This window comes from Camponotus vicinus, unplaced genomic scaffold, assembly GCF_025532165.1.
Source record: "Camponotus vicinus isolate PSW18456_S1 unplaced genomic scaffold, iyCamVici1.0 SCAF_1, whole genome shotgun sequence".
Lineage (NCBI taxonomy): Eukaryota > Metazoa > Arthropoda > Insecta > Hymenoptera > Formicidae > Camponotus > Camponotus vicinus.
The window spans coordinates 13,039,386-13,057,602 of record NW_028141945.1 but is presented as its reverse complement, the minus strand read 5'-3'; the positions used below and the strand labels follow the sequence as shown (position 1 = coordinate 13,057,602).

The 18,217-nt window shown below is 28.4% G+C and overlaps 3 protein-coding genes across 4 annotated transcripts; 2 read left to right on the top strand and 1 right to left on the bottom strand.

The window, feature by feature from the left end:
* Scm (Polycomb protein Scm) lies at positions 1–6,917 on the top strand. 2 transcript variants are annotated; one of them, XM_083106353.1, is made up of 8 exons: positions 1–713; positions 983–1,273; positions 1,516–1,748; positions 1,920–2,487; positions 2,636–2,818; positions 2,928–3,464; positions 5,328–5,482; positions 5,560–6,917. In XM_083106353.1, exons 1-8 carry the CDS (start codon positions 686–688, stop codon positions 5,692–5,694), a joined length of 2,130 nt encoding a protein of 709 aa, XP_082962479.1. In that variant the 5' UTR covers positions 1–685; the 3' UTR covers positions 5,695–6,917. The 2 variants fall into 2 exon arrangements, with proteins under 2 accessions (XP_082962479.1, XP_082962472.1); XM_083106346.1 differs by having other exon boundaries at positions 3–713; positions 2,630–2,818.
* Positions 6,918–7,273: 356 nt separating this feature from the next.
* On the bottom strand, positions 7,274–8,635 carry LOC145975698 (phosducin-like protein 3). The gene is made up of 4 exons (XM_083106363.1): positions 8,440–8,635; positions 8,092–8,271; positions 7,722–7,923; positions 7,274–7,648 (listed from the first exon to the last, which is right to left on the bottom strand). The coding sequence occupies exons 2-4, from the start codon at positions 8,266–8,268 to the stop codon at positions 7,386–7,388; spliced, it is 642 nt and encodes a 213-aa protein (XP_082962489.1). The 5' UTR covers positions 8,269–8,271; positions 8,440–8,635; the 3' UTR covers positions 7,274–7,385.
* A 2,688-nt stretch (positions 8,636–11,323) lies between these two features.
* On the top strand, positions 11,324–17,497 carry LOC145975677 (thioredoxin-related transmembrane protein 1). The gene is made up of 5 exons (XM_083106335.1): positions 11,324–11,658; positions 13,115–13,276; positions 13,685–13,859; positions 16,716–16,817; positions 16,910–17,497. Exons 1-5 carry the CDS (start codon positions 11,513–11,515, stop codon positions 17,201–17,203), a joined length of 879 nt encoding a protein of 292 aa, XP_082962461.1. The 5' UTR covers positions 11,324–11,512; the 3' UTR covers positions 17,204–17,497.
* Positions 17,498–18,217: the final 720 nt, after the last annotated feature.

Genomic DNA, 18,217 nt, shown 5'->3' with positions numbered 1-18,217 from the left:
CGTTAGCTTGCCTTCGTTTGCGCTAGTTCAGTTCAGTGCAGTGCAGCATGAATTTAGTGCAATAAAGAACAAACCTCAGGTTATTCTTTACCTCGCCTCTCGTAATTCGCAATATCCCTCTCGCTCCATCCTGTTATTTATTCCTCCATCTATGTTTGAAATCATGTAGCATATGTGAAATAATATAAATAATATGAATAATAATATAAATATATCTTATTTTAAGAAGATTATATATCTTATTTTAAATGTTTAATAAAATATAATACAGTTAAGAAATAGAAAGATTTATGTTGTTTCGGTGACGTAAGTCACCTGATTTTTACTTTAGTCCTCGTTCGTGCTAATATGCGCGGATTGCGCGGCCAAATTGAAGCAATATGGCCGACCGACACAATAATTTATAATGCAGGATATATAGATTATTTTGATTGCACGCTATATACTCTGGCAGCAGATCAAATTACAATAAATAGAGAAATCCGTAAGCAAAAATATTTCATTTCTGATACGAGTGTTAGCAGTGGTGATTCGTTTTCTGTAAGATTTCGTGTAAGCCGTCCGAATCTTATAGCGGCTTCGAAATTTCGATATTACGTACGCGAACATGATTTTAGTTGTCTGGCTCTACTAGCAGGCTTTAGTGGCGATTTTATTATTAATCATTGCCCTTATATGCCGAAACATGTCATCCACGCAGAACAAAATGCGAGGTACGTAAGAATATTTGCAAAAATAACCTTATAAATTCTGACTATTTGCTTCATATTTCGACGTATCTTTATTTTATCTTGTTATTCTATATATTGTATATATATATATATATATATATATATATATATATATATATATATATATACACACACACACACATACATATGTATATACATATATATTTATTTATTTATTTATATTTAGCTATATTTTGATTAATAAGTATAAGAAAAAAATTTTTTTCAAATTTTGAATATTTTTATTATAGGTCCAGGTCGACCACCAAAATCAAAAAACTCTTGCACATGGTGTGGAGAAACCAAACAACCATTGAAATATGTTCTTCCTACTCAGCATGGCAAGAAAGAGTTCTGTTCGGAAACATGTTTATCTGAATCTCGTAAGACTTATGCACGAGGTGCATGTATACAATGTGACAATGTGATCAGAAGTACACCTGTTAGATTAGAACAGAAGGATGGTTCAACAAAAGATTTCTGCTGTTCATTCTGCTTAAATGCATATCAAAAAAAGGAAAGCCAATCTGACATGAAAAAAAGTGAGTAATTATATAATCTCTATAAATCTATATAAAAAAATCATTCTACTTATATAATGATAACATATTTTATATATATATATATAAAAATATAATATATATATATATATATATATATATATATATATTTATATATTTATATGCATAATTCCATATATGTATATATATATATGTGTGTGTGTGTGTGTGTATATATGTGTGTGTGTAAGTGTGTAATATGTATGTATATATGGAATTTATAGACAATAGGGATTCAGCATCACCTGCACAATCTCCTGCCCCATCTGGTTTACCAAGCAGCAATAATGTATCGACTACACAGTCTTATACAAATACGAATAATCACACAACCATATCTCATTCACCATCAACATCTAGCGGACCATTTCAATATGAAACCTATCAGACTTTTGATTGGGATCTCTATTTAAGAGAAACAAAGAGTACAGCAGCTCCAATTGAATGTTTCAAACAGGTACAAAGCAATATAACATAATCTTCTCCTATTAAATATATTATATAACCAAATCAATTTATTGAATTTTATTTTTCTAATATGAAAGTTATACAAATAAAATATTTTTTTATTTATTTTTATAAAATCATTTAAGATATAGAATTTATATTTTTTACATTTTTATTTCAGCATGAAGTGCCGCCAACAAACGAATTTAAGATCAATATGAAATTAGAAGCATTAGATCCACGAAACTTAACATCAACTTGTATTGCCACTGTAGTAGGCGTTCTTGGACCTCGATTAAGATTAAGACTAGATGGTTCTGATAATAAAAATGATTTCTGGCGACTGGTCGATAGTAACGAGATACATCCGATAGGTCACTGTGAAAAATCTGGTGGGATGCTTCAACCTCCATTAGGTTTTCGGATGAATGCTTCCAGTTGGCCAATGTTTCTTTTAAAAACGTTGAATGGTGCCGAAATGGCACCAGCAAAAGTATTTAAACGCGAACCAAAGACACCGCGTTCTAATATGTTCGAAGTCGGACATAAATTGGAAGCAATTGATAAGAAAAATCCTCAACTTATATGCACCGCAACTGTTGGTGCAGTTAAAGATGATATGATACATATTACATTTGATGGTTGGCGCGGTGCTTTTGATTATTGGTGTCGTTACGATTCCCGAGATATTTTTCCTGCAGGTTGGTGCTTTAAGAGTGGGCACCCATTGCAACCACCAAGGCAAAAATGTACGAGATTGAGTATAATTTCCAGAATCAATCAATATATTAATCAATCAATATATAATAGACATCTGTACATATATTTGAAGTATTTTCTATAATTAACATTTTCTATCAGTAACTTTTGTAACTTTTTAAATTAACACAGCAACAGGTCCCAACAGATTTAAGTCCAGAGCTAGTAATGTTTTGTTAGTAATGGCAGTTTCTGGAAATAATACTAGCAGAGAACCAGCAGTTGCATTAGTGAGTCCTGCAGGTTCCAGTGCACCACCACAGCCAGCTACAGAACCTGATACTAGTACAGCCAATACAAAACCACATGCGCTTGAAAATGGTTAGTAAATTCTACATCAAATACATAATGTGCCATATTTTCTATAAAAAGGTAATCAAATACATACAAGAATAAGATTGAAAGAATATAACATGATTGTACATTGCAGTTACAATTTATGTCAATCATAACTGTTCCTGTGGACCATATTTTGATCCCCGAAAAGTGAAAGCCATGCCAGCACAATTTGGTATTGGTCCTATACTGAATGTTACAAGAGAAATCTTTCAAGCATTTTTAATGGCAGCCATGAGTCCTAGGCAAATGTTGAGTTTGTTAAAACGTGGCGAGGGTGAAACCATAAACCTGACTCTGGAAAGTAAACCTGCCTCTGTTAGATTACCGATTTTTCTGGAAGAAGAAGACTTTTATATTTATATTAGGCGACAACTTGAGAATCTATGTGCATGTGAATACATGTTAGTAAGACGAAAAGAGGCTTGCAACAAATGTCCTAGTACGCAACCACAATCTACTAACAATGATGAAGCAAATAATATTGTAGCAGAAAAAAGAAAATGGTCATCGCAAAGTCAGCAAAACTTAACATCTACTACAGAGCAACAGCAGAGCACTATACAAAGTACAAATAACTCGACAGTGTCATCTCCTACAGTTGCAAAACAATCTCGCAAGTCTGTTCCTGGTAACTACTTAATATTTTATATAAAATTTAATATATATATATATATATACACACACACACACACACACACATATACATACACATGCATATATGTATACATGTATATGTACATACAGAATGAGACAATTAAAACACCTAAATAACTTGTAAATTATATGTTTTATGTATGAAAAATTGTTACATAATTATAAAATTATAAAAGTGTAAATATAAAAGTTACATAATTTCAGTTATATAATTTCAAAAAAGTCATTACATAATACATTTTATATATTTTAATTTATATTTTTTATAAGTAGAGATGTTTCAGAGATTTGAAGATTAATTTAATTCTTTTTTTATATGGAAGCGTCATTAATTTGTAAATTGATTCCTTGTAATATTCAGCGTAAAAAATTATAAGAATAGGATGGACAAAATATTAATGGTTTACAAGATATTTCATATATATATATATATATATATATATGAATATATATATATATATTTTTTTTTTGACCTAATTTTACATAAATTATGAAATATCGTAAAATATTTATTTTTCAATTATCTTCATAAAATAATACTTTTATACATAAAATAAAAGAATCACTTGGTGTAAACAAAGTACATAGTTGTTTTTAAGAAAAAAAATATGTAGCTTCTTTACAAATTCATAGTTTTAATTGCTTCATTCCGTATATGCGTGCGTGCTTGCGTGCGTGTGCGTTCGTGTGTGTGCGTGCGTGTGTGCGTGCGTGTGTGTGTATGTGTGCGTGTGTGTGGGCGTGTGCGTGCGTGTGTATACATACAAAATTAGATGTATAAAAAATCAAATATTATGAAAACGGTTGTCGAAGAAAATGGTTTATACAAAAGTCATAAGGTTTGAATAATTCTATTGACAATAAAGACATCAGTGTGATTTTGGTGTCTTTTAATCGGGTACAAAACAAGAATTTTTTGAGTGGAAATTCTTATTTTTTTTATGCATTCCTTTATATGGGAAAAATGGAATCATTGTAGCTATTCATTTGTGTGGCAGTTGGTATTGCATCTCCAAAGCGAGATTCCAATATCGCTATGGAGTTGTATTATTTTATCATTGTATTAACAAACAGTATGAAGTAGTATAAGGTATGAGGTCTGAATAGCTCAGTGATAAAAGCAGTTGCCCGGAAAGCAAAAGACTCAGGTTTGATTCCCGTTTCAGTCACTTGCGCTTTACACACTCTTTTAGTTTGCAAGTATTGTTTTCTAGTAATTATTTGTTGGGTTGGAAAATATGCGAATGCCTTACAGATATACTATAGTATCTCTGCGATGGATGAATTGCTATGAGTGTACGAGTGCTATGAGTAGACTTTGAATACTTTCTGCCTTAAAACTCTCCTTTTTTTTGATTCGATGTCGAAACATTTTCAAAATAGTACAAATAAACTTTTTTGGAAAATTTAACATGCAGAAATTTTGCATAGTTGGATTTATGTCTCTTGTGATATGTGCGCGCGCGGGCGCGCGCGCGTGTGTGTGTGTGTGTTGAATCATTTCAACATTGTAATTTCTGTATGACCCCATGTATGGGATTTTTTGTATATCCAACATATAATATAATACATCTTTTTATCTATACATACACATACGAAGTATATACATAAAATGTGCGTGCGTGTAGTATGTACATATTATCATTATTATTATTATTATTTTTATTATTATTATTATATATATTCTTTAAGATTTTAAAATATATAAATACTTAAAATAACATAATACACTTAGAAGAGATTATCTGAAAAGTTTAAATATGGAATTGAGACATTAAATTTTCTCATATATAGTAAAATAGAACACATAGTGATTAAAAAATATATTTACATTTAGAACTTGAAGCAGCAACATCTACTACTCAATCTGAATCTTCTGCAAATCGCATTCCTTCCACTGAACCAGCAGAATGGACTATTGAAGATGTAATACATTATATTGCCATTACAGATCCAGCACTAGGACAACATGCAGATTTGTTTAGAAAACACGTGAGTTAAATACAAAAAAAGTCTTATGAAGTCTAATATATTAAATGATTTATTGTAAAATTAATGATAATTTTTAGGAAATTGATGGTAAAGCTCTACTTCTTCTTAATAGTGATATGATGATGAAGTATATGGGGCTAAAACTTGGGCCAGCACTTAAAATTTGTAATTTGGTAAACCGTATCAAAGGTAGAAGACATATGCTTATGTGATTTCCTCAGATATGAATATTTGTGTAAAATAATCTGAATTGATGCATTTCAATGGCTATCAGATTATGTTATCAATAATGAAAACAAACTAAAATACATAGATTGTTACATAAATAATGTGAATACATTGACAATGATTTTATTTTCGGAATTATCATATATCGACAATTTTAGAGTTTAATTAAGGTAAATTCGAAGTTACACTTCTGGACTCTTGTCAGAACACTGTTTTATTATTTCACAAAGATATAAATTTGCATTAACTAGTTGTAATGCAAATATTTTTGTTAATAAATTTACCATTGCCCTACAAGTATTATAAATAGGTTAGCCTAATTCAATTCTATGTATGTAGATAAGCAGTGATCACCATTGAAACTCTATGATACTATCATATATATGACAACACAAAATTCTGACACTTTGTAAATAGTTTAATGTCTTTTTTATTTTATAATTTTTTAAATTATATGTTTCAAATACATATATTGTAAACAAATATATCTTTTACCATTTTCAAATTTGTTCATTATGAAAGATTAAAAAGTCTAATATTTTACTTTATTTTGCTTAAGACATGACATAATTATACACTTAATGTTCACTAGTATGTGTTTATTAGACATATCTTAATGCAATTTAAATGATTTGAAAAAATTAAAAAGAAAATCTTAATAGGTTAACATTTTTCCTTGTAAAAACTGTGGATAGATTATAGATTTTTGTAACGTTATAATGTAATTTTGATAATGGTTACAATTGAACTTGTGGCACAGTTATTCTTCAAAATTACAAATATAATAGTATGCTAGTTGTTTTTCTTTAGTATGATTAAAATTTTTTCTTTTCATTAAATGTAAACTATGAATACATATTCCGGGACATTCTAAAATTAGAAAATTAATTTGATGTATATAATTCTCTTGTCACTGCAATTCTTATTACTGTGATATTCTGGATAACTTGTACAGCAGTCTGCCACGCTTTACAATATATTGCAGTTTATATGAAAGATCTATAAAGTTACTATTTTTCTATATTCTAATATTAGTTTCAAAAATCTAATTTAATTTTTTTTTTCTACTATAAAACAAGTGTTATTTTTTCTCATTTATATAAGATCTTATGAATATATAAATGAAAATTAAACATCTATGTTATGGCTTATTTTGTACTATTTTATAATGTTTCAAACTATAAATTTACTTTGAAAGTATAACGTTTACCTCTTTTTTTCTTTCTTTAAATATTACCTACCTAAAAAATTTCACTATATAATAATAAAATATACTACAATATCTTAAATTATAAAATATATATAATAGATTTGTGTTATAAAATAACTTCTTTTAATAGAATTACATTTTGTGCGAAATCTTCAACTTGATAGATTTATCTTAAGTTTAGAAAATATTTTGATATAAAAATAATTTAGAATGTGTTCAAAAACAAATAGGCAAAAATAAAAAAGATATTAGTACTAAAAGTTGTTGCTATTAATAATTCTAGCTATTATGTTATAAATAAATAATCCCAAGATATCCCAAATGTGTATGTGTTAAAATACAAAATATAACAATTTTATTATAAAAAAATGTTTAGTTTATTATTAAATAATAAAATTACAATAAAATTTAATGTGATATAAAGTAAATGAAAAATATGTGAAAAATTTTTATATCTAAATAGTTTTAATCATCATCAGAATCATCATCTGAATTGCGTCCTTTAATGGTCTTAGGTTTTGAAGATTTAAATATAAACGACTTCTTGCCAGCTTCTGAAGGATATAAATCATCATCATTGATTACACCAGATTGTGCAAGACGATACTGCAGTGTTTCTGTAGAAAAATCATCGCAATTTCCTAGTTCAGTAAATCCTACAATATAATCCTTAGTTTTACCATTCACAATTAGCATGATTGTAGGTATAATTTTAATCCGTAAACGTTCTGTAATGTTTAAATGTGTTATTATAAGGTAATAAATATATTGTTATATTTTAAAAATGTACTTTAATAATACCAGTTAAAAATGGACATCTTTCAACATTTAATTTACAGAATCTTGCTTCAATGTGTTTTTTTGCAAGAATTTTGAAATGATAATCTACAATTTTACATCGTTGAGAATCATCTTTATAAAATAAGCAGATTATATTTTCTGATTTCTTTGATATTTCAAAGAATTCTTTTTCATTATATATTTCTGTATATTCTCCATGACCCTGCAATAATATATAATTATGGAATATATAATTTATACATTACATTTTAATATACATTTTTATATTTCTTTTATTTAGCACAAACATTGTACAATATTTTTTTGCAATGCAATATCATATATGTAAATAAATGTCAATATAGATGTTAAATTTATCATGATACATTACCAAAGTCAGCCAATTCTGTTTTTGCTTTTGCATTTGTTTTAATTCATTTAATCTGTGTGCACGTATCTGCTCATAGTCACTGATATCCAAATTATCTAATTTTTCCAACTCTGCATCTAATTGTTGCTCAACATGATTGGCAACTTCTCTGACTTTTTGTTGAAGTACAGCCTCCATTTTCTATTAATTAGAAAAATATTTGTACATGGTATGTCTTAAATTTTTACTAATATAATGTAATTGAAAAATAATGAAACAAAAAGTTTTCTAAAATTATTAACATTAAATATGAAATAAAAAGAATATAATTAGAAGAAACATAATTAATTTTTAAAGTTTCTCGCTTACATTTAATGACAAAATTTTATTCTTTTATATAGTGACACCTTAATCAACTCTATTTTTAATTCACTATTCTTTTCTTCAACAGATTTTTACGTTTTGACAAGATGAAGTATTACAGTTTAATTCATTTCTAATGACCTCCAAAACTGTAGACACATTTACCATTTATGGCCATCACACATAAAATTCCATAAGCACGTAAGACGTAAGGAAATCGACCAATCACGGTCGAGTATTTGCCCCTTGGAGGGGCTAGTGCGAAAAGTGAGAATGGCCGCATTCAGCAGACTCAACAGTTGGGCAACATTACTAGATTTTCCGATGTAATTCGACGCTGATTGGTCGGACCTGAAAGTAGAAACCAATCATGTTCGATTGCTACTTAGCGGTTGAGTCCGCGAATGCGGCCAATATTCGACGCCCCTTGCACAATGCTAGGCAACAGGCAATAGAAATAAGGAATAGAAACTATTCATCAATGGCTGCGTTCAGCAGAAAAAGTTGCTTTGCAACTGTTGTAAAATTCGTGAGCTTGATTGGTGTATGCTCTTAATTTTGACTGAATCTAAGAGCATACACCAATCAGATTCACGAATTTTACAACAGTTGCAAAGCAACTTTTTCTGCTGAACGCAGCCAATGACGTAACTATAATATAACTAGACCAAGGTCCATATTCTGAATCCTCTTTTATCGATAAAAGTGCCTCTAAAAGTAGCTTACAGCCAATCAAAAGGCTTATAAGCCACTTTTAAAGGCACTTTTATCAATAAAAGAGGATTCAGAATATGGACCCAAGCATTCTCAGAGAGGGGTGAAGCCCCTCTGAAATTGACAGTTTAAGACAGAGTGAGAACGTTGAACGGCATCTATGCTTTCCTTTTCTATCATACAAGAAGCAAATGGCCGTCCCAAAACTGTCAAGAGGTGTCTATATATAAGGTGGTACAGAAATAAAAATGGAATCGAAATTTTCATTCATCTTGATACATTATTGATATTAATACTATTTTATGCAGTATACACATGATCATAATACAAATATTGTTATATTTATTTAGTAATAAAATTGATTTTGGTGCATAATCGATGCCACAAATACAGCAAACAGCCATTTTGTCCTTCTTTTAATGCAATATTTGTAATATTTTTTTCAAAAAATTTATATATGTGTATATATTTTTACGTGTATTTTTACCAATTTTACTCATATACTGTTTCGCATGTCCAGTTTGCGTTTGTGTCATATCACGCCATATTGCTTTTGACAGTCTATAGAATAGAAAGAGAAAGCATAGAGGCCATTCAACGTTCTCTCTCTGTTTTAAACTGTCAATATCCGGCTTCACTCCCCTCACCTATAAACTATATGAAAGCTTGGTCTAGTTATATACGTCATTGCTATTCACCAATAAATACGCGGAACAGAAAATATTCGCCAATAGGAGCACAGAATAGATACTATTTCTGTTCTTATTGCCTGTTGCCTAGCATTGTGCAAGGGGCTTTAAGCCGTAATCACACTACGGGTTGCGGGCTCGGTTGCGGTTGAAATTGACCAATCAGAACAAAGCAATTTGTCGGCCGGCTATTCTGATTGGTCAATTCCAACCGCAACCAAACCCGCAACCCGTAGTGTGATTACGGTTTTGCACAATCGACCCCCTGGCCATGACTAATGGCGTTTTCGAGTGGTCGGGTTTACTAGACGTTATTGACCAATCACAGCCATTCTTCTGAAGAATGTATGGTTCCATTCTTCAGAAGAATGGCTGTGATTGGTCAATAACATCTAGTAAACTACCCCGGGTCGGGTCAAACCCGATCACTCGAAAACGCCATTAGTCACAGACTTCTATAATACACTAGACTGCTAACATCTGTATAAAACATTGAACTATAGAACTAATTGGAACGAGCGCTGCCTTTGTTATTGCCCGGTGACCTCGAGCCGAGGGAGACAGTATCTATTTGGTATTGCCGTTTCTCTTTTTCATGTATTACCTTAGCTAAAAATATACGTCTGCTCATTAAAGTGGCGTACAGAATTTTTTCACCAAAAATTTAGCAAAATAAAGCATTATTTTATTTCGTTTATTGTCGTCATTATATTTCCTTAAATAATCCATTTCATTACAATAATATTTTTTGTATATTCATTGTTCAAACATATACTGACTAAGGTATGGGCACAGATAGTACATCATGAAACTATAGGAGAAATATACTATAGCATGTTAGTGTACAGAGAAAGCGATTCCAAATAGCGATGGCCTTCGTCGCACAGGCAGGCTCGGCTCGTAAAGCCCCTTGCACAATGCTGGGCAACAAGCAATAAGAACAGAAATAGTATTTATTCTCTGCTCCTATTGGCGAATATTTTCTATTCCGCGTATTTATTGGTGAATAGTTTCTATTCCCTATTCCTATTGCCTGTTGCCTAGCATTGTGCAAGGGCCTTAACAAAGGAGCGCTCATTTCAGTTAGTTCTATAGTTCAATGGTATAAAATGACTCGAAAAAGTGATGCAAGGTGCAAATGGTGGTGGGGATGGCAGCCATATTTCGTGTGGGCAAATTATACTGGGTGTTCAGTTCGTATTGTCGATGTTGTCAGGTAAGTCTGTGGTACAATCATAAAATAACATTTTGGACACCCTATATAATATGCCCACACGAAATATGGCGTCACGTGCACACCTGTGCATCATGTCCGTATCTGTTAGCAGTCTAGTGTATTAAGCCTACGGCACACGGTACAATTTTTCGTACTGGATTTGATAAGATTAAGTAAAATATTAGAAATGCTGCATTCTGATTGGTGCATTTTTAGTATTTTACTAAATCTTATCAAATCCAGTACGAGAAATCGTACCGTGTGCCGTCGGCTTTATAGAAGTCTGTGGTCATAGTCCATGTAGTTCCTCCCAGCTCTAAAGTGAATCCAGATAACGCTACTGTACCAGCTAGGAAAAGCGTCGTATGAAAAGTCCCGGCGTAGTCCCTCTCAAACTTTTCTCTGCTGGTATAATGCCGGCTAGTATTGTTGCAAGTTGTCAAAGATAGTTGTTGCCAAAATGGGTCCTGAATTTTCTATCATCTGTATTTTATTATTATCTGCATATGTAAGTGCGGACGCACAGCAACAAACGGAGGAAAGCTTAGTACAACTCAATGAGAATAATTGGGATCTTATGCTCACGGGAGAATGGATGATTGAATTGTAAGTTTAGCTGTTTTCGAATTGATATTTATTTACCGTCATAGTTGATGGCGTGTCAAACAGCAATATTCGAATTTGATTGCTGTTAATGAATATTAATATATATTATGGAATGTTAAATACAAAAATTAATCTATTCTAAGATAGATATATCTATTCTGAAATATATTTTTGTAATTTGTACTACAAAATTCTTTTTATATATTTACACTAATTTCTCGTATATATTTTATTAAATATTTATTAATGTTACACTATCAAGATATATATATAGAGTATTAAAATATGTGATAAAATAGATGTTAAGTAAGTATTAAAGTATTATGATAAAAGCAGACAATCTCCTATGGGTATATGGAGCAGGTGAAAATAACCTCATAAGTTTCTATAAAATTTTTTTTCTACAATGCATCTCTATCGAGGTACTTGTCTTTAAAGTTAAAATTTGAGCTTTTTCTGTAATTTTTATATCACTCTGTAGCTTAATAATTCGTAATAATTATTTTTATGTATATTATAAATATTATAAATAAATTCTTTCTCCTAAAATAGATTTCATGATACTATGCCGGAGAGTCAGAGATGGACTATCTATAAGTCTTTTAGCTTATAAAACTTTCAAATTGGTAATTCTTTTAAGTATGTTTTTAAAATTTTCCATATCTTTTTTTAAATAAAGTTACTCTTATTTTATTTCAATAAAATTGTTTTAAAAAAGAGTAAAAAAATTCATTTATTCAATAGAAATAAATCTTTATTCAGGATAAAACATTGTATGAATATATTGTAGGATAAGATTTTTATAGAAATTTAATTTAAATTTAAATTAATTTTAAATTTATAGAGGTTATTTTTACCTATTCTACATGCCTATGAAGATTGTTTATCTTAACTGGAACATCAGAGCCATATATATACAGGGTGAGTTTTATTGCTTGTGTCAATCTTTTTATCATGGGGAGATAACCGACTATATAATAAATTGATTGGTACATAAATGTCAATTATTTGGATCGACCGTATCGAAGGCCCGAATATAATGTGTACAATTAAAGCAAATTAAAAGTTGAAATTATGTAGTATGGATTTATTACTATTATTATTATTAAAGCTACATATTTAGTATTATTATTATTATTATTATTATTATTATTATTATTATTATTATTATTATTATACACATTATATTCGGGCCTACGATATGATCGATCCAAATAATTGACATTTATGTACCAATCAATTTATTATGTACGTCGATTATCTCCTGCATGATAAAAAGATTGACACAAGTAATAAAATTCCCTGTATATATATATGTATATATATATATATATGTGTGTGTGTGTGTGTGTGTGTGTGTGTGTGTGTGTGTGTATATGTATGTATGTATGTATGTATGTATGTATATAAAATAAATTTTGTTAAAATTCCTATTATGTTATAATATATATTATAGTTATGCTCCATGGTGTCCTGCGTGCAAAGCACTTGAACCAATCTGGGAGGATCTGGCATTATCAAAGAAGAACCTCAATATTAATGTTGGAAAAATAGACGTGACAGATTCTCCAGGTCTTAGTGGTAGATTTATGGTTACAGCTTTACCTACAATATTTCAGTAAGTTTATGATTTTTAAATATAATTTATATATTTATATATTATTTATTATTGTATATTTATACATGTATATTTATTATACATTTATACATGTATATACATACATATATGTACATACTTTTATACATGTATATGAATATATATACATTTAGAATTATATTTTCTTGTGATATGTATATTATCAATATTTCGGTAAATTTATGGTTTCTAAATATAATTTATATTGTACTTTCTATTGTTCTATATATAGATAATATTAATAATTATGATAATGTGTATGTTATCAATATTTAATTTATATTAAAATTATTAATGTTTTGTAAAAATGTGTAGTGTATTAACATATATACATATATGTATATATGTAATTTTGATTTTACATTTTAAAACTCAGCCTTTATTTTTTAGTGTAAACAATGGGATATTTAGACAATATAGAAGTCCAAGGGATAAAGCCTCATTAATTGATTTTGTTTCTAAAAAGACATGGACAAAAGTTGATCCAATACCTAGTTGGAAAAGTCCAACTTCATTTCATATGTCAATTTTAAGTCAATTCTTTAAACTGTCTCAAGTATTAAGAGTAAGTATATTTATAAATGCATGTATCAGTATGTAATCCTACATATGGTATCTCTTAGTATAAATAGCGATTTAGTTTTATTTCCTAAATTAAAAATAATAAATTATAAGAAATATATAACAACTATATATAAATAATTATTAATTATTTATAAATTATATAATTATTTATATATAAATAATTACATATATAAATAACAATTATATATAAATAATTAAAACACTATTGTAAGTATAGATGTCATAAAAGCTATGTTAGAGAATAGAAAAGTGTATATAATTTTTTTATAATATGAATATTTTAATATGGTACGCAAGCTGCTACTATTATTAGTTACAATACTCTATTAGATATTAGAACTATTAGAACTATTATTAAAAACGAATAATATTTATAATTTAATAGAATTATTTTAGAAATTGTACAAGGTTTATTAATTTAAAATTTTGCTAGTAACTTCTTTCATTTTTATTACAACATTGCGAGTTTCTCAGTCTTGTACATTATATATTGTGGTCAGATTACATTGTATTAAACTTCAGCTACTAATGCAGAAATTGCAGGATTAAGAAAAAATTGTATAATTTCAAAGCAATAAAGTAACGTATCTTGCAATGTGTAAAAGAATCCTTGAGTAATACTTTAAGTGATCATTATATTCTACAACTTTTAAGCTTTTATTCTCTTTTATACAACTTTTATTATACTTTATTATACAATTTTTTGCTACAACTTTTATTATATCAAAATATCAACATTATAAAAAAAATTATATATATTTTTTGTTTTCTAATATAAATAATTTTTATAAATAATAGCTATGTTCATAATATAGCTCAATTTAAACGGTTTAATCTTTTGTAGTGTAAATTTTTTTAAACATTTTGTTAAAATTTAATAATGGAGATTTTTGGAATTGCTAATTAAAAATCTCAAGTAAAAATTTAAAAGTTTAAAATTACAAATTCAATATTACAATCAAAGTTTAAAAAAATTTAACTATGACTTACATATACAGGGTGTACCAGAATTCGTGGAATGCACAGCGTGATAGTTCGTGCCAAAAGAAACAACTTTTTCCTTTGGCAAAATTGCGTATGAATATTACTTTTTTAATGAAAGCAACTTTAAATTAACAAATAAGCGCTTTAGATTACGTATGAATCAGGTCACCTCCAACTTTTTAAATGGGACACTCTATATGCTTTTACATATTCTTGTAGTTCATCTCGAGAGCTTTCCAAAACACTATAATGAAGTATTTTTCATTAAATACTTTCCAAGTTATGAGGCTTGAAGTAATTTCTTAATTTTACATAAACCGTAAAATATCTTGTAAAATATTCATTTTTCGATTATCTTATCTTATATTTTTTCTTAAAAACAACTATGTGTTTTCTTTACATCAATTGATCCCTCTCATTAGTTTGTACATAAAAGTATTAAGGTAAGATAATCGAAAAATGAATGTGTTACTAGATATTTTATGGTTTATGTAAAATTAAGAAATTATTTCAAGCCTCATAACTCTGAAAGTACTCAATGAAAAAAATTATTATAATATTTTGAAAAGCTTTTGAGGTAAGCTACAAGAATATGCAATGAAAAATAGGAATTTCCATTTAATAATTTGAAAGTGAACTTCATGTGACCTTCAAACGACTGTCCAAGGTCAAATAATTGCCACTATTTTATGCCCCCTTTGAAACCATACAACTTTTATCTAAAACATTTTTAACTAAAATCATTGGTTTGCGAGATATAGCACTGTAAACTTTAAAATGGGACACCCTGTATATACACATACCATTAAAATATAATCACCAATTGTGTTCTATATACTGGGTGTTAAAAAAGTCTGGACACGGTCGAATATCTCGATAAGGAAGAGTTTCACTAGAAAGTGTTTCAGACAAAAGTTGTATGGTTTCGATGGGGCCATAAGAGGGTACCATTGGTTTGACCTTGAAGAGTCATTTGAAGGTCACATGAAGGTCACCTTCAATTTCTTAAATGGAACACTATATTTTTTATTGCATATTTTTGTAGCTTATCTCGAGGGCTTTCCAAAATACTATAATTAAGTTAGTTTTCATTAAGTACTTTCCGAGTTATGAGGCTTGAAATCATTTCTTAATTTTGCATAAACCATAAAATATCTAGCAAGATATTCATTTTTCGATTATCTTACCTTAATACTTTTATGTACAAAATAATGAGAGGAATCGATTGGTGTAAAGAAAACACATAGTTGTTTTTGAGAGAAAATATGTAATTGTTAATTGCAAATTACATATTTTTTCTCAAAAACAACTATGTGTTTTCTTTACACCAATCGATTTCTCTCATTATTTTGTACATAAAAGTATTAAGGTAAAATAATCGAAAAATGAATATCTTGCTAGATATTTTATGGTTTATGCAAAATTAAGAAATGATTTCAAGCCTCATAACTCGGAAAGTACTTAATGAAAACTAACTTAATTATAGTATTTTGGAAAGCCCTCGAGATAAGCTATAAAAATATGCAATAAAAAATATAGTGTTCCATTTAAGAAATTGAAGGTGACCTTCATGTGACCTTCAAATGACTCTTCAAGGTCAAACCAATGGTACCCTCTTATGGCCTCATCGAAACCATACAACTTTTGTCTGAAACACTTTCTAGTAAAACTCTTCCTTATCGAGATATTCGACCGTGTCCAGACTTTTTTAACACCCAGTATATACATATGTAACAATATATACATATGTATAAATGTATAATATGTGGAACTGAAATGTACAGCTTTGATTTATGCAAATTGTTATAGTAGTATAGAAAAATTCTTATTTAATCACTTTCTTTTATTTTAGGGTATTCATAATCAACTTTTGGAAGATATTGGATTACCTACATGGGGCAGTTATTTAATTTTTGCTGTTGCAACAATTATTTTAGGCGCAATATTAGGACTAGTAAGTGATACTTTTTATGTAATATATAATTTTTATTTTATATGGATAACATAAATACAAGATTAACTATATTCTTAATTATTCATATGCAGTTTATTGTATGCTTGATCGACTTCATTTATCCTCCAAAACCTGCGCAACAACAAAGCAAAAAGAAACAGGATGGTGCATTGGATAATTCCATACATGAAAGAAATTTGTATGAGGATGAAATTGCTGAAAACGTTGGAGATGATTTAGTAGATGAAGAAGAATCTGAAGCAGAGGAATTTGAAAAAAAAGAAACTGAGGTAAAGGAGCTTGAAATGAATGAAAAAGATAAGGATATTAAAACTGATACTAATAGTCCTAATGTTCGCAAGCGTAAGCCTCGCAAGGCTGATTAGAAATAAAATTTGTTTTATGTAAATATTTAACAATTATGAATCAATTAAGACTAACTTTTGTGGTATATTCCAAAATCATTTTTACATCGAGATTATATGTGTGATATGACATAATATTTCTCTCTTATATCTCAAAACTTAGATAATTATATAGATTATTTAGAAAAACAATCACGTTTGCTTATATTAAAATTATATTATCTTATATTTAAAAATTTAAGTGAAAGAAACTTCCTAAATTATCATTGTAAATGTTTTCTTATTTACAAATATATTTGAAGTCATGAAAATGAATACCTTAGGTGTTATTATTCATTAAAATTTTAGAACTTTATTTTAATAATAAGCAAAATATATCATGAATTTAAGTTTTTTAATGTTTTTAAGACTTAATCAAACTTAATAAAAAAATACATGTTGAAAAGATTTTCTTTTCTAGATCATAACAAATAAGTTTAATAAATATTTTGATTAGTAAGTTGTTTATTAGATGATAGTGCGTTCTCGAGTTTTCGAAATAGCTAAAATATTCTTTGAATTCTAAGACACTTTTTACTTATGTCTTTTTATAAAATGTTTAAGATCACAAAAAAGATTTATATAATAAAATATTTGTATGAATTTGTTAAATATCATTATAACGAGAGAAATGTATCTTAAAAATATTTGTTAGTTTTCAAATGCTTTGTATTTTATATGAGAAAAAAAAAGAGTAAAACAAAAAGGAGGAAAAATATTAAGTAAGATTTATAAATCTGACAATATGTTTAATTATATCTTTATTATAAAATAAAAGCATATGGTAGTATTAATTACTTTAAAGATGCATTGTAAGATCATTAAATTATCATAAATCTATTTATTAATTATAGTTATGTGCATGTGATATATAACAATTATGTTACAAGTTTATATATTATATATTATACTGTCTTAGAGATTTAGCATACTACCTAATAATAACAAATTCTCGAGATTATTTAGAGATGAAAATTTATATATCAAAATGTCGAT

What these genes read in the sequence shown, in the direction of transcription:
- Scm (XM_083106346.1), top strand. Translation starts at nt 686, where the DNA reads ATGTCATCCACGCAGAACAAAATGCGAG. An exon ending in CACGCAGAACAAAATGCGAG is followed by an intron (nt 714 to 982) that starts GTACGTAAGAAT and finishes TTTTTATTATAG; the next exon opens with GTCCAGGTCGACCACCAAAA. An exon ending in ACCACATGCGCTTGAAAATG is followed by an intron (nt 2,819 to 2,927) that starts GTTAGTAAATTC and finishes TGTACATTGCAG; the next exon opens with TTACAATTTATGTCAATCAT.
- LOC145975677 (XM_083106335.1), top strand. Translation starts at nt 11,513, where the DNA reads ATGGGTCCTGAATTTTCTATCATCTGTATTTTATTATTATCTGCATAT. An exon ending in GCTTTACCTACAATATTTCA is followed by an intron (nt 13,277 to 13,684) that starts GTAAGTTTATGA and finishes TTTATTTTTTAG; the next exon opens with TGTAAACAATGGGATATTTA. An exon ending in TAGGCGCAATATTAGGACTA is followed by an intron (nt 16,818 to 16,909) that starts GTAAGTGATACT and finishes ATTCATATGCAG; the next exon opens with TTTATTGTATGCTTGATCGA.
- LOC145975698 (XM_083106363.1), bottom strand. Translation starts at nt 8,268, where the DNA reads ATGGAGGCTGTACTTCAACAAAAAGTCAGAGAAGTTGCCAATCATGTT. An exon ending in AACAGAATTGGCTGACTTTG is followed by an intron (nt 7,924 to 8,091) that starts GTAATGTATCAT and finishes ATATTATTGCAG; the next exon opens with GGTCATGGAGAATATACAGA. An exon ending in AAGATGTCCATTTTTAACTG is followed by an intron (nt 7,649 to 7,721) that starts GTATTATTAAAG and finishes TAAACATTACAG; the next exon opens with AACGTTTACGGATTAAAATT.